The 14624-nt window shown below is 43.8% G+C and overlaps 1 protein-coding gene across 1 annotated transcript; it reads left to right on the top strand.

Moving 5' to 3' along the window:
- Positions 1 to 2001: 2001 nt before the first annotated feature.
- Positions 2002 to 13140, top strand: LOC124522785 (zinc finger protein 211-like). Its single transcript, XM_047094408.1, has 4 exons — positions 2002 to 2254; positions 2797 to 2835; positions 3436 to 3562; positions 11062 to 13140. Exons 1-4 carry the CDS (start codon positions 2222 to 2224, stop codon positions 12528 to 12530), a joined length of 1668 nt encoding a protein of 555 aa, XP_046950364.1. The 5' UTR covers positions 2002 to 2221; the 3' UTR covers positions 12531 to 13140.
- Positions 13141 to 14624: the final 1484 nt, after the last annotated feature.

Below are 14624 nucleotides of genomic sequence, written 5' to 3'. Positions count from 1 at the left end.
GTAGAATACTAAAAACCCTCTAACCCACCTGCCCTTTTTCCCTTACAAATATGTGCTGCAGGTAACTTCAGACATGGTGGAAATAATCTTCATTTGATTTACGGCTCTAAGGAAATATATTGTATGAATGGTTCATTTATTCAAACGGCCTCCTTTATAGGGACATTTAAACTGATTCTACTATAAACCTTAACCACCACACCCATAAGTACATATTCTTAAAATCCATTTAAAGTAAGAAAATGTATTACTGAAAGAGGGGAAATGTGTGTGTTACATAGTAAAACAGTAGATACAGCTGAGCAGAAACATGTTTGTTGTTGTTGTTGTTATTGTTTTATCTTTATCCATTCATTTCTGTCTCAAATTAAAATCAGTATCTACTGGATATGAAGGTGCTGGACATGCCAACTTGGAGATGGGAATTATCTTCCTCAGACTGGAGCTGGGATGCTGGGAAGTTCTGCCCTCCTTTGCCTTTATAACTTCACTTTGCTCACTGGATACAAGTTGAGACCACAGCTCAGACTGTCAACCAACTAGTCTTAGCCAACAAGACCAAGAGCCAAAGACTGCCTCTTTTCTCCAGAAGGATCTCACAGACAATGGCAGCTTTTGGATTGAAATATTTCCTGGGTGATGCTGGATGTAAACCTGTGTTCTATTTACAGAGTGTCCAGAGGGGTTTCTCTCAGAATGACCCGCCTTCTGAGTGGCTTTTATTGTCTTTCTTCCATTTTGACTTTAATTGTGAATCCAAAGCAGTGGCTGATGGACACCTCTGTGCCGACAGCTTTATGTTTCCCAGCATTCAGCCCCTTTGTGCTCATTAGCAGTGACACCCATGTCTCTCTGTTCTTCTTTGACTTTTGCACCAGAAAATTTTTTCCTAATCCAGTTAAACTCTTCTGTTCTGACTTCTGCAAGTGGATCAATTATATCTATCTATATCTATATCTATATCTATATCTATATCTATATCTATATCTATATCTATATCATTAGGTGATTATCAGGTACAAAGCATTCTTCTAGAATCAATGATATAATGGTGAATAAGAACAACTTGTTAACTAAGCAAAGCAAGCCTCAGGTTTATGCACAAAGTATGACAACTTGTAGGAATACATAGGAATGCAAAGGCACACAGAGGGGTGTATCCATGTGCAAACAAAATTCTAAAAGGATACCATCCTGCAAACATTGCGTTTCTCCAGGAGGTGGAATTATCATAGACTTTCCACTTTTATTTTATAAATGTACATACAGTAGTGCTCCTTAATAAACAATAGTTAATTTTTTATTTTATGCATTAATAATGTAAATGTGTATTGGGGGAAATGTGCATGTATAAAAGTTTTATGTTTTGTAGATAAAAGTGTTTCTCATTGAGTTGGGCACAAGCACTAACAGGAAGAAGGGACCACGGACCAGAGGCCCAGAGCCCACTAGGATAACCGGCTTCAGAGCTGCCCAGTACCCTTCCTCTATTTTCTCTGTCCTGGTCCTGTGTGTCTTTTTGTTTTTTGTCCCTGACCCAAGCCAGTGAAGCTCAGAAAAATGACCTTCCCACCTCAGGCTGCAGGCATGTAAAGAGCAGTAAGATAATGTTTACTCGCTTCCAGCTACCAGCGATGATCACTAGAGTCGCCTTCATAGAGTCTGAAATAACGTGGAAACACTTCAGGGATCGGTAGCCCTGACCTTAAAGTGCAGTTCACACTCCCAGGAATTGGCCTGCCACTGTTAAGAAGAAATGAAGTCGCTCCTCGACCTTAGAAGTATATGGGGGGTGTCACTTCCCAGAGGCCTCGCGACGCTGCTCGACCCCTTCTCCGAGACTTTCTGGGGTTCGGCAACCCCTGCCGTTGGGACTACATTACCCTGAAAACTCTGCTTTGAACGGCAGGGGCAATAACCCAATGAAAGTCCAGAAAAGGGACACTTCCGGCAGGGCGTAGCGCCTTGAGGCGGGGCTTCCGCCTTTTCCGTGGCGGTCGTTTTAGCGGTTCTGGGGTCTCCGGGCTCGGTCGGAAGGTGCGGAACACCGGCTTGGGACCCAGGCGACCGACACAGGAGGCACGAGAGGAGGCTTCGTCCCCGCTGTACGGAGGCTGGTCTGGGGTCGGGGACTTCGCTGCCTGCGAGCCCGGCCTGGACTGCGGAGCCCGTGACCGTCCGGGTCGCTCAGCTGTCATCTCTTCACTTCGCCCAGAGTCCGATGGCGGCGGCCGCGCGCAGGGACCCGGCTGAGGTAAACGCGCGGTCCCCGTACCCTCCCCCGCCCCCCCAACCCAGACCCTCCAGGCCCGAGCGCGGGGCTCCTGCTCGCGTCCCTGCGGCCCGGGTCCCCGTGTCCGGGCGGGGGAGGCGCTCGCGGGCGGGGGCCCCGTGTCTGAGCGCCGGCGTGACGGGGTGCGGGAGCGGGCTGCCGGGGAAGGGCTGCAGGGGGTTTGAACGGAAACACCCGGAAACCTGGGGTCCATCCTGCTGCCGCAGGAGACGGTTTGGGTTGAGTGGCGGGCTGTGGGGTTGAAGCTCCTTTCCTAGAGCCCTGAGAGCAATGGAGAATCGCGAGGAAAAGAGAGACGTGGGTTCGAGATGTTCTCCAACGTCTGCTCAGTAGAACGGGTTGTAGGGGGGCGAGGAGGGCACTGAGGCAGAGGGAGGTCTTTTTCCGAGGACACACAGCCGGCGAGAGCCGGCCCAGAAGCCGACCAGTCAGCCCGGGATAGGAAGCGCCCCCCTGGAAAATCGCCAGGGTTCCGTCCCTCAAAGACTCGCCTCTTCCCACAGGTTTCCGTGGTTGCAGAAGTGCTTTGGGAGCCTCCACAGGTAAGTGCAGGTGTATCAGTCCCTCACTGGCCCTGCCGCACATTTGGTCCAGATCTGTGGTGTCCTGTGACTCTTCACCTGCCATTCCCCCAGCCCTTGGGCTGGGGACCCTGAAGAATTCTAGCTCAGGGTGGCGCCTAGGCCGGGGTTTATATGGTGAGATTCCCATACGGGGCCATCCAAGGAAAGAGATGCGGAAGCTCTTTACGAAACAGGTGTCATGATGTGGAACTGCTTGGAGGTGAGGCTCGGGGAATTAGGCTCCTCCTTTCTTTCTGGTGAGAGCCAAGCGTGGCCGGCCGCCAGTCAAGCTTGGAATGACTGCCTGCGAAGTTAGACATCTATCTGGAGGAGATGGAAGGTCCGGCGTCTAATCTAGGTCTTAACACACTCCAGCTGGCTGCAGAGTGGGGCGCAGAGTGAACACAGCGATTAGTGGGAGTATAAGGGAGAAGCAGACAGCAGCGATCCCGGAGTCTGGTATCTCGTCTCATTGTGGATCTTGGGAGGAGGGTGAACATGGGATAAATGTGTTGGGATGGAGATTACGGGTCTTCAGGAGTGAGGCTGTTTGTGGTTCATCTGTCTCTGTCTTGGCAGGGAAGTGTTACTTTTGAGGACGTGGCCCTATATTTCTCCTGGGAGGAGTGGGATCTCCTGGATGAGGATCAGAGATGCCTGTACCACGATGTGATGCTGGAGAACTTTGCGCTCACATCCTCACTAGGTAAGGCCCTCACACCCACCCCTGTGCCGTAGGCGGGGCCCTGCCTTTCTCCCTTCCAAGCGCAGCAGCTTGGTCTCGCATCTGAACGATGGGTACTGGGCCTTCCCGGTTCCCTGGCTGGGTGCTTTGGTTACTGGAGCTGGACTGAGTGCATACCCATTTCTCTTCCTTTATTGCCCCAATACCTGCTGCTTTAAACCCTCACAGGGAAGGATTCAGGATCAGTAGTTTTGATGGTAGCCTCATGGATCTTCCCCACTGAATGGTCTAGAATGGCCTTGGCCTCCTTGTGGAAAATCGGTTGACCATATGTGCAAGAGTTTATTTCTGGAGTGTTTATTCCATTGGACTGTATTTGTCTTTATGCCAGTATCACACTGTTTTGACTACTGTAGCTATGCAGTAAAATTTTAATTAAGAAGTATGACTCTGCCAGCTTTAGTCTTTTTTAAGATTGTTTTGGCTGTTTGGTGTCCTTGAGATTTTTTTTTCTTTTTTGTTTATTTTGAAAAGTTTTTATTTATTTATTTGAGAGAGAGTTAGGGTGTGAGTGGGGGAGGGGCAGAGAGAGGGGGAGAGAGAATCCCAAGTAAGCTCCGTGCTGTCAGCACAGAGTCCCGTGCCGGCCTCAAAGTCACAAACCGTGAGATCATGACCTGAGCTGAAATCAAGAGTCAGAAACTTAACTGAGCCACCCAGGCATCGCTCCATGTGAATTTTTCCATTACTACAAAAAAAATTGGAATTTTGATAGGGATTGCATTGACTCTGTAGATGGTTTTGAGTAGTATTTGACATCTTAACAGTATTAAGTCTTTAATCCATAAATATGGATGTATTCCCATTTATTAATACTTTCTTTAATTTCTTTTACCAGTGTTTTGTACTTTATTGTGTTCAAATTTTTTACTTCCTTGGTTTAATTTCTAAGTATGTTATTCTTTTGATACTATTATAAGTGGAATTGTTTTCTTAGTATCCTTTTTAGATTGTTTATTGTTAGTGTATAGAAATACAGCTGGATTTTTTTATGTTCTATTTGTGTCCTGTTGTTTTGTTAAATTCATTTATTCTGAACATTTTTTAAACCTTTAGGCCTAGTTTTCTGTGTGTCATGTACTCATAAGCAAAGATAATTTTACTTCTTCCTTTCCTTTTGGATGACTTTCCTCTTTTTTTTCCCCTTCTGTCTAGAACTTCCAATACCATTTTGTATAATTTTCTTCTTCCTGATCTTGGAGGAAAAGCGTTCACCATATTAGCCATGGGTTTTAATCTTTTTCTTTTATTATGGTAAGGTAGTTTTCTTCTGTTCTTAGTTTGCAGACTGTTTGCATCGTCAAAGGGTGTTAAAATTTTGATAGATGCTTTTTGTGCATCAGTTGAGATGATCATATAATTTTTTCCTCATTCTGTAATAGGATGTATTTTAATGATTAATTTTCGTATGTTGAACCATCCTTGCATTCTAGAAATAAGTCCCAGTAGGTTGTGGTGTATAATCCTTTACTGTGCTGCTGAATTCAGTTTGCTAGTATTTTGTTAATGATTTTTTTTGCATTGATGAATCAATTATATTGGTCTGTAGTTTCCTTGTAGTGACTTTGTCTGTTTTTGATAAAGATAGGTGTTATTTCTTCATTAAGTGTGGTTGGTAGAACTCACCAGTGAAGCCATCAAGTCCAGGACTTTTCTTTGTCAGGAGGTTTTTGCTTAGTGATTCAGTCTCCTTACTAGTACTCTTTTATAATCTATTTTATTCCTGTTGAACTGGTAATAATGTCCCCATGATAATTTTTTATTTTACTATTTTCAGTCTTCCTTTTTTTTTTTCTTTCTTTTTTGCCATTCTAGGGTAAAGTTTGTCAACTTTTAAAGATTTTATTTATTAGTTATTTTTTTAAGTTTATTTATTTATTTTGAGAGAGAGAGTGGGGGAGGGGTGGAGAGCGAGGGAGAGAAAAAATCCCAAGCAGGTTTCTTGTTATCAGTACAGAGCCCAATGCGGGGCTTGATCTCATGAACTGTGAGATCAGGACCTGAGCCAAAATCAAGAGTCAGATGCTTAACCAACTGACCCACCCAGGCGCCCCTTAGATTTTATTTTTAAGTAATCTCTAAACTGAGCATGGAGCTCAAACTCACAACCCTGAGGTCAAGAGTCACTTGCTCCACCTGAGCCAGCCACGTGCCCCATTTGTCAATTTTGATAGCATTTTGAAAGAACCAGCTTTCAGTTTTGTCAATTTTTTTTCTTTCGTGTGTTTCTTATCTCTATTTATCTCAGCCCTAATCTTTATTATTTTTTTTCTGCTAGCATTGGGTTTCTTTGCTCTTTTTGTAGATCTTTAAGTTGTAAAGTTAGGCTGTTGATTTGAGATCTTTTTTTTTTTAAGTGTATTTTTTTGAGAGAGAGAGAGAGAGCGTGTGAGCTAGTGGGGGAGGGGCAGAGAGAGAAGGAGAGAGAGAGAGACAGAGTCAGAAGCAGGCTCCAGGCTCCGAGTTGTCAGCACAGAACCTGACACAGGGCTTGAACCCACAAGCTGTGAGATCACGACCTGAGCCAAAGTGGGATGGATGCTTAACCAACTGAGCCACCCAGGTGCCCCTCTCTGCTTTTTTTTTTTTTTTTTTAATTTTTTTTTTTTCAACGTTTATTTATTTTTGGGACAGAGAGAGACAGAGCATGAACAGGGGAGGGGCAGAGAGAGAGAGGGAGACACAGAATCGGAAACAGGCTCCAGGCTCTGAGCCATCAGTCCAGAGCCCGACGCGGGGCTCGAACCCATGGACCGCGAGATCGTGACCTGGCTGAAGTCGGACGCTCAACTGACTGCGCCACCCAGGCGCCCCTCTGCTTTTTTAATATAAGTGTTTGTAGCTATAAATTTCCCTCTTAGTGCTGCTTTTGCTGCTTCACATAATTTTTGCTAATACTGTGTTTCCATTTTCATTTGTCTCTGCATATTTTCTGATTTCCCTTGTGATTCTTCTTTGACCCATTGGTTGTTTAAAAATGATTTAATTTCCATAGGTTAGTGAATTTTCCAGTTTTACTTCAGTTTTTGATTTCTAACTTTATCCCATTGTGGTTGAAAAGATGCTTTGTGTGATTTCTGTCTTTTTAAATCCAGTGACACTTAATTTGCAGCTGAGCATATGGTTTATCCTGGAAAATGCCCCCTGTGCAGTTGAGAAGAATGTATATTCTATCGCTCTTGGGTAGTGCATTCTGTATATTCTGCTAGATCTAGTTGGTTTATGGTGTTGTTCACGTCCTCTATCTCCTTACTTCTGTGTGTTTATTCTGTATTATCGAGAGTGGGCATTAATGTCTCCAACTATTATTTTAGAACTGTCTATTTCTCTTGTCAAGTGTCAGTTTTTGCTTCATAGGTTTTGATGGTCTGTAATTTAGCAGAGATCTTTATTTGGTCATAGGTACATAAATGTTTATAATTGTTACATATCTGTGTTTTATTTTCTTTAAAAAATTTTTTTTAATGTTTACTTACTTTTGAGAGAGAGAAAGAGACAGAGGTGTGAGTGGGGGAGCGGCAGAGAGAGGGAGACAGAATGTGGAGCAGGCTTCGTGCTCTGTGCTGCATCTCAGCGGGCAGCAGCTCTGTGCTGACACGTGGCTCGAACTCACAGACCGTGAGATCATGACCTGAGCCGAAGTCAGACGCTTAACCAACTGAACCACCCAGGAGCCCCTATTATATTTTCTTACATATTGAATCTTTTATTAATACAGTGTCTTTCTTTGTCTTATAACCATTTTCGATGTAAAGTCTCTATTTCTGGTATTGGTATAGCCACCCCTACTGTCTTTGGATTACTGTTCACATGGAATGTGTTTTTCCAGGGTTTCACTTTCAACTTTTATTCATGTCTTTGGGTGTAAAGTGGGTGTCTTACGAGCAGCATATAGTTGGATCATGTTCTTATCCATTCTACCAATTTTGTCTTTTGTTTGCAGAGTGTAATCTATTTAGATTTATAGTAATTACTGATGAGGAGGGACCTCTGTCATTCTGCTGTTTGTTTTCTGTATGCCTTATAGCTTTTTTGTCCCTCATTTCCTGCATTACTCTCTTTTCTGTTCAGATGATATTTTTGTAGTGAAATATTTTAATTTGGGTGTTTTGTGTGTGTGTGTACTTTCTGGACCCCTCTCTTTCTCTCTCTCTCTCTCTCTCTCTCTTAGTTAACCATGGGGTTATATCTAATGTGCTAAAATTATAACACAGAGTATGAATTTATGTCAGCTTAGCTTCAATCATATTTTTTAAAATTCTTCTTCTATACAGATTTGTCCTTGGTAGTTGTTGATGTCACAGAATTACATCTTTATATGTTGTATGTCCAAAAATTTAGACCAGTAATTATTATGTATGGATTAATCTCTTAAATGTTAAGTTACGACACAATTAGCTCTTGTAATTGTCTGTATTTAATTTAACAGAGATCTTGATTTGGTCAGATGGCTTTGAGTTACCATCTAGTGTCCTTTCATTTCAGCCTGAAGGACCACCTCTAGCATTTCTTGCAGGACACATCTAGTAGTAAAGAACTCCCTTGGCTTTTATGTATCTGCAAGGTCTCAATTACTGTGTCATTTTTGGAGGATGTTTTGCTGGTTATAGAATTCTGGTTGACCATTTTTTTATTTCAACACTTGAATATAGCAACCCACTGCCTCTGGCCTCAGTGGATTCTGATTAGAAATTTGATCATCTTATTGGCGATCCCTTGTATGTGATAATCACTTCTATATTGCTGCTTTTAAGATTCTCTCTTTGCCTTTGGCTTTTGACACTTTGTTTATAATGAGCCAAGTGTGAGCCTTAGAGTTTATCCTGGTCGGAGTTCACTGAGCCTCTCAGATGTTAATATTTGTCTCTTCCATCAGATTTGGGAAGTTTTCAGGGATTATTTCCTCAAATAAGCTCTGTGTCCTTTCGTTTCTCTCTTTTTCTTCTAGACTAATGCATTGCATATATTGGTCTAGTGATGGCATCCCACAGGTTCTTTTGTTCTGTTCACTCCTGGTCGATGCTTTTTCTTTCTTTTCCTCAGATTCACTATCTTCAGGTTCACTGATTGTTTCTTCTGCCTACTCAGAGCTGCTTTTGTATCCCTCTAGTGACTTCTTTCATTCAGTTATTCTACTTTTAAGTCCCAGAATATCTTTTTGATTGTTTTTTATGTTCCCTATCTCTATTAATATTTCTGTTTTGGTCATGCAACATTTTCTTGACGTTGTCCACATTTTTTTTTTTTTTTTTTTTTTTTTTTTTTTTTAGCTCTTTGAGCATCTTTTAGACAGTTGTTTTGAAGTCTTTGTCTAATTGCGGCACCTGGGTGGCTCAGTCGGTTAAGCATCCGACTTTGGCTCAGGTCATGATCTTGTTGTTCGTGGGCTCAAGCTCTGTGTCAGGCGCTGTGCTGACAGTTCAGAGCCTGGAGCCTGCTTTGGATTCTGTGTCTCCATCTTTCTCTACCTTTCCCCTGCTTGTGTGTGCTTGCTCTCTCTCTCTCTCTCTCTCTCTCTCTCTCTGTCAAAAGTAAATAATAAAAACATCAAAAAAAAATTAAAGTCTTTGTCTAATAAGTACACAATGTGGTCTTTCTCAAGGACAATTTCTCTTGAATTTTTTTTCCCTTAGAATGTGCTAAACTTTCCTGTTGCTTTGTATGTCATGTGATTTGTTATTGTTAAAAACTGGACATTTGGAGGTTGCTTTTTGTTTGTTTAATGGTTGTGGGGTGCTGTGCTGGAGATCAGTCTGAGGTATAAACTTAAGGTCTTCTCTGTTTTTTTCTGAGACTTTGCCTTTCCCTGGGCATGTATGATGATTTTCTGTATTCCCCCATATATGTGATTGATTTTGAACATCCTAGTCCATGAATATTTGCTTCCCAAAAGGGGAATAAGAGAAACATGATGAAGGGAGGGGAGTAGAGGGGATAGATGTCTGTCCTTTAAATCCCCTGTAAAATCATTTTAGCCAGTGAGGGAGAGGCTTTGCAACAATGGCTGCCCATCTGTCGTCGCACCTCCAGTCATTAGAAGCAGTTTGGGCACAGATCTGTGGTGCCTGGAGGAAGGGGTCCCTATTGCCCACCCTGGCTCTAGCAAGCTGCTGCAGAATATGTGTATGGCTGCCTGCTCTGGGGCTCAGAGCTGGAGGAGTTGGGAGGTGGATAACCTATACAATGCTAAGAGCTGAGATTGAGCAATTAAAGCAACTTAGCATATTGTAAGCCTTCAGTAGACTCTAGAGTTCCAATATAGTTATATCAGATTGATTCTGTCAGTGCCTTTGTGGTCCAGTGAAGAGACAGGTTCCTGGTGCTTGTTGTCCCACCATCTTCCCTCTAGCTGGGCCTGCAGGTACTTTTTGTAGTATCTTTCCTGTGACCGGTTGTGTGCCGAGTTGTTCCAGGCCAGTATTGGCCACTGACCCGTCCTGTCTTTCCCTTAGGATTTGGATCTTCCAGGTCTCTTGATGGGCTCTTCCAGGTCTCTTACTCAGCTGGGGCTAGGGGAGGAGTCCTCTGTGCTTCCCAGGATGGACATAGCTCCAGTCTCCATGAGATGGGCCCAGAGAGGGCCTGACTCAGTTGAATGACAGCTGGGGGAGAGTGATATCAGAGCTGTGTTCAGATGACACCAGGAACCTATCATATTTGACTTGTGTTTTGGTGCCATTGCTGGTGGCCACAACTCACTTCCATCTTACCATCTCCATTCTTGACCTTCGCTGATGTCATTTTTAAAAATGTTTTATTTATTTTTGAGAGCGAGAGAGACAGAGTGCGAGTGGGGGAGGGGCAGAGAGAGAGGGAGACACAGAATCCAAAGCAGACTCCAGGGTCCCAGCTGTCAGCATAGAGCCCGACGTGGGGCTCGAACTCACGAGCTGTGAGATCATGACCTGAACTGAAGTCAGACTGACTGAGCCACCCAGGCGCCCCTGCTGATGTCATTTTTATTCTTTCTTCAGTCCTGGACTAATGCCTACTTCTCTGGACCTTTTTTCTCATTCTTCACACTCGTCTCTCCACAGTGCTTTCCAGCATTGTCGTATTCTAAAGTATGCACATATCTTTTAATAATTCTTGAAAGCCAGTTACTTTCTTACAGTCATATTTTCCTACATGTGGACATAGACCTCTGCACAGCATCACATGTCCCCAGTAGATGTAATCCAGCTAAAAGACATTGACAGTAGAACAAGTTGTAGAACGTGTCTCACCCCTGGCCCAACCCTTTCCTTATATGCTGTGCCTAGTGAGGCCTTCCCAATTCTGCGACCTTGGCATTCCAGTAGTGCAAAGCAGCCGTGTCCAAAACCTAATCCCAACTTCCTTTGCCTGAAAAGAGTTCTATATTCTGGTTCTTTAGTGTGTCAGATGTACCTTTGTGATGGGTCTTCCTCCTTCCCAGTAATGTCAACTTGTACTTCATCAGAACACTTCTGTGCTTTCAGGTTGTGGGCACGGAGTGGACGATGAGGATGTACCTTTGGAAGAGAGCATTTCTGTAGGAGTGTCACAGATCAGGACTCTTGAGGCAGATTCATCTCCCCAGAAGGCCCAGCCCTTTGAGATGCACGGCCCGATCTTGAGAAACAGTCTGCGCTTGGCTGAGCACCAGGAAACTTATCCTGGGGAAAAACCATATACATGTGGGAAACAATTCTGTTTAGCTGCCAACCTTCAACAGTACGAGGGGCAGCACACTAGAGAGGTTCCCTTCAGAAGTTATGTGGACAGAGCCTCGTTTATAAAGAGCTGTACAGTCCATGTGTCAGAGAAGCCCCTTACCTGTGAGGAGACAGGGAAGGACTTCTTAACCAGCATGGGATTTCTCCAACAACAGGTCACTCACACTGGGGAGAAGCTGAACAATGAGTGCGAGGCTATCTTTCACAATGGAAAAAGTCGTCACCACTGTGGAGAATGCAAGAAAGCCTTCAGCTGCACAGACACACTTGCTGAGGATCAGAGAGTCCTCACTAGAGAAGGGCTTTATGAATGTGGCAAATGTGGAAAAGCCTGTACCCGAAGATGTAACCTCATCCAGCACCAGAAAGTCCACACTGGAGAAAGACCTTATGAATGCAGTGAATGTGGGAAATTCTTTACCTACTACTCCAGTTTCATTATACATCGGAGGGTTCACACCGGAGAAAGGCCCTATGAGTGCAGTGAATGTGGGAAATCCTTTAGCCAAAGCTACAGCCTCAATAGCCATAGGAAAGTTCACACTGGAGAGAAACCTTATGAGTGCAGGGAATGTGGAAAATCCTTCAGTCAAAGGTCCAACCTCATTCAACATCAGAGAGTTCACACTGGAGAAAGGCCTTATGAGTGCAGTGAATGTGGGAAGTCCTTTAGCCAAAACTTCAGTCTCATCTACCACAGGAGAGTTCACACTGGAGAAAGGCCTCATCAGTGCGGCGAATGTGGGAAATCCTTTAGCCGAAGCTCCAGCCTCATTCACCACAGAAGACTTCACACTGGAGAAAGGCCTTATGAGTGCACTAAATGTGGGAAATCCTTTAAGCAAAGTTCCAGCTTCAGTTCACATCGGAAAGTCCACACAGGAGAAAGGCCTTATGAGTGTGGGGAATGTGGAAAATCTTTTAGCCATAGCTCCAACCTGAAGAACCACTGGAGAGTTCACACTGGAGAAAGGCCTATTGAGTGCAGTGAATGTGGAAAGTCCTTTAGCTGTAAATCTAACCTTGTCAAACACCTGAGAGTTCACACTGGAGAAAGGCCTTATGAGTGTGGGGAATGCGGAAAATCCTTTAGCCAAAGCTCCAGTCTCATTCAACACCGGAGAGTTCACACTGGCAAGAGGCCTACTGAGTGCAGAGAATGTGGGAAATCATTTAGCTCCAAATCTGACTTCATTCAACACCAGAGATTCCATACTAGAGAAAGGCCTTAGGTGTACAGGGACATGTGGTTTCCTTTTAGATAATTACACTGGAAGAGGGAAGTTGTGAAGAAGCCATCTGGCAAATTTAAGCCTATATGTCTGAAAATTCATAGTGGGGAGATCCAAGTATGTGAGAATCTATAAGGAGCTGTGTTACACTTTCTAACCTGTCCAGGGCTTTTGCCAGATTTATGTCACTGCCGGTTTCTGTGGGAGAGTTTTGTCCTCTCTACCACTCAGCAGGTTCACACAGTGTGCATCAGTTACCACCACAGTGTGCTCAGGGAAGCTCCCCCCTTTGCTGGAGGAAATCATGATTAGTCTTAGCCCTTATAGGGTCTTCGTTCTCTTCTCTTGTAGAAGTTAGGGCACGGCCCTGACCCAGTTTGGGCCCAGTGGACCCAATCTGAGTTCTGCCAGTAACTTGCCGAGAAGGACTGCATTTTCAATGTGTTAGTTTTGTGTGACACTCACCTTGGATTTTCCTATCTTCCAAGTCACCAACCTGGGAATTCCCTGCCTCATACTGCTTTGGATTTTGCAATAATGAAGACATTATTGCTGGGGCGCCTGGGTGGCTCAGTTGGTTAAGCGTCCGACTTCGACTCAGGTCATGATCTCGCGGTTTGTGAGTTCGAGCCCCACATCAGGCAGTTCAGAGCCTGACAGTTCAGAGCCTGGAGCCTGCTTCGGATTCTGTGTCTCCCTCTTTCTCTGCCCCTCCCCTGCTCATGCTCTGTCTCTCTTATGTCTCAAAACTAAATAAAACATTAAAAAAAAAAAAGACACTATTGCTTAAGCCACCTTTGATCTTGGGGTTCTATGCACTGCGTGAGGTGATTTGAAAACACCTGGGCTCTGCCAGCGTTAAGGAGTGAACCGCTTTCATGGGGTTCCCAGTACTTTGTGTGCCTCAGAGATGACAGTTTGATGAAAGAATATAGCTCTCTTTCCAGCTTTGGCCTAATTTATGCTGTTGCCCAAGGTCTCCTAGGAAAGACTGCAGGGCCTTGTCTTAATTTGGGGACTGGGTATCGGGATTTTTTGGTGGGCTCAGAACACTGAAGAGTCAGGAAGTTCACAGCATCCAGTGCTTCTGAGAACAACATGAATTGCTTTTCTTTTTCACGGTGGATGTCCCATAATGCTCAGTGTTGATGGAATTCTCTGCCCCAGTCCTACAAAGGATCCATGTGCCCTGATACCCAGAATTCACTAGGCTAGTGCCATGGTAAGGATACAGGGCCCTGGGGCAACTGTAATTGGTACAGAAACACTGCAGTGGAGGGGACTGCAGCTAAGTAGACAGGACATGCCCCTTCTAAAATTGTATCAGAATGTTCCGATGACTGTGAATCTGCAGTGTTAGTGTGCACAAATCCTCAGGACCTCCAGGTACATGCATCTTTGCAGCTGAGGTCTTTGTCAAAGAAAATCTATTGGTTTTGTGGATTCCCATAGGCGTTCTGGTACGTTCACCTAAAGGCCATTTCTACGCAGGTAGGAAAATAGGCATACAGAGAAAGGAGATCCCTTAATCTGTTGATGTGGCTCTGTGACTGAGCCAGCATTCTTGTTGACTCAGGTGGAATAGATTTAACTGCTCATAAATATTTGCTACCACTAAAGGCAAGTCTGCTTTTCCAAGGTCATCAGGCAAGAGATAGAGTCAACATAGGGCCGCCAAACCTAATTTTATGAAAAAAGTGGAAGATCTAAGGGTGTTGTTTTTTTTTTTTAAACTCTTGTAGAACTTTATTCAGGTATAGTTGACATGCAATATATTGCACCTATTTGAGGTGTACAGTTAAGTTTTAACATACGCATGAACCCACAGAACCTCATCATAATCATAATGAACATGTCCATCACCCCTAATGTACCTCATGTTTCTGATCTGTCTTTCCCCTGTCCAGGCAACCACTGACTTCCCTTCATTTATAATAAATTAGTTTGTATTCTCTAGGATTTTCTATTATCTGAGTCATAAAATGTTTTTTTTTCTTGTTTGATTTATGATTTGTAATTATTTTGAGATTCTTCAGTGATGTTTATATAAGTATTTCACTCTTTTTATTGCTGTGTAACATCTTTTCTATGAAT

Source organism: Lynx rufus, unplaced genomic scaffold (assembly GCF_022079265.1).
Source record: "Lynx rufus isolate CCGP_SWC_20201006 ecotype Redwood Valley unplaced genomic scaffold, mLynRuf1.p SCAF_39, whole genome shotgun sequence".
NCBI lineage: Eukaryota > Metazoa > Chordata > Mammalia > Carnivora > Felidae > Lynx > Lynx rufus.
This window is presented reverse-complemented; position numbering and strand designations above follow the sequence as displayed.

Bases quoted from the DNA above. Each gene is read 5' to 3' on its own strand.
- LOC124522785 (XM_047094408.1), top strand. From the start codon at position 2,222: ATGGCGGCGGCCGCGCGCAGGGACCCGGCTGAG. The intron at 2,836-3,435 runs GTAAGTGCAGGT...CTGTCTTGGCAG, and splicing joins TGCTTTGGGAGCCTCCACAG to GGAAGTGTTACTTTTGAGGA. The intron at 3,563-11,061 runs GTAAGGCCCTCA...CTGTGCTTTCAG, and splicing joins TGCGCTCACATCCTCACTAG to GTTGTGGGCACGGAGTGGAC.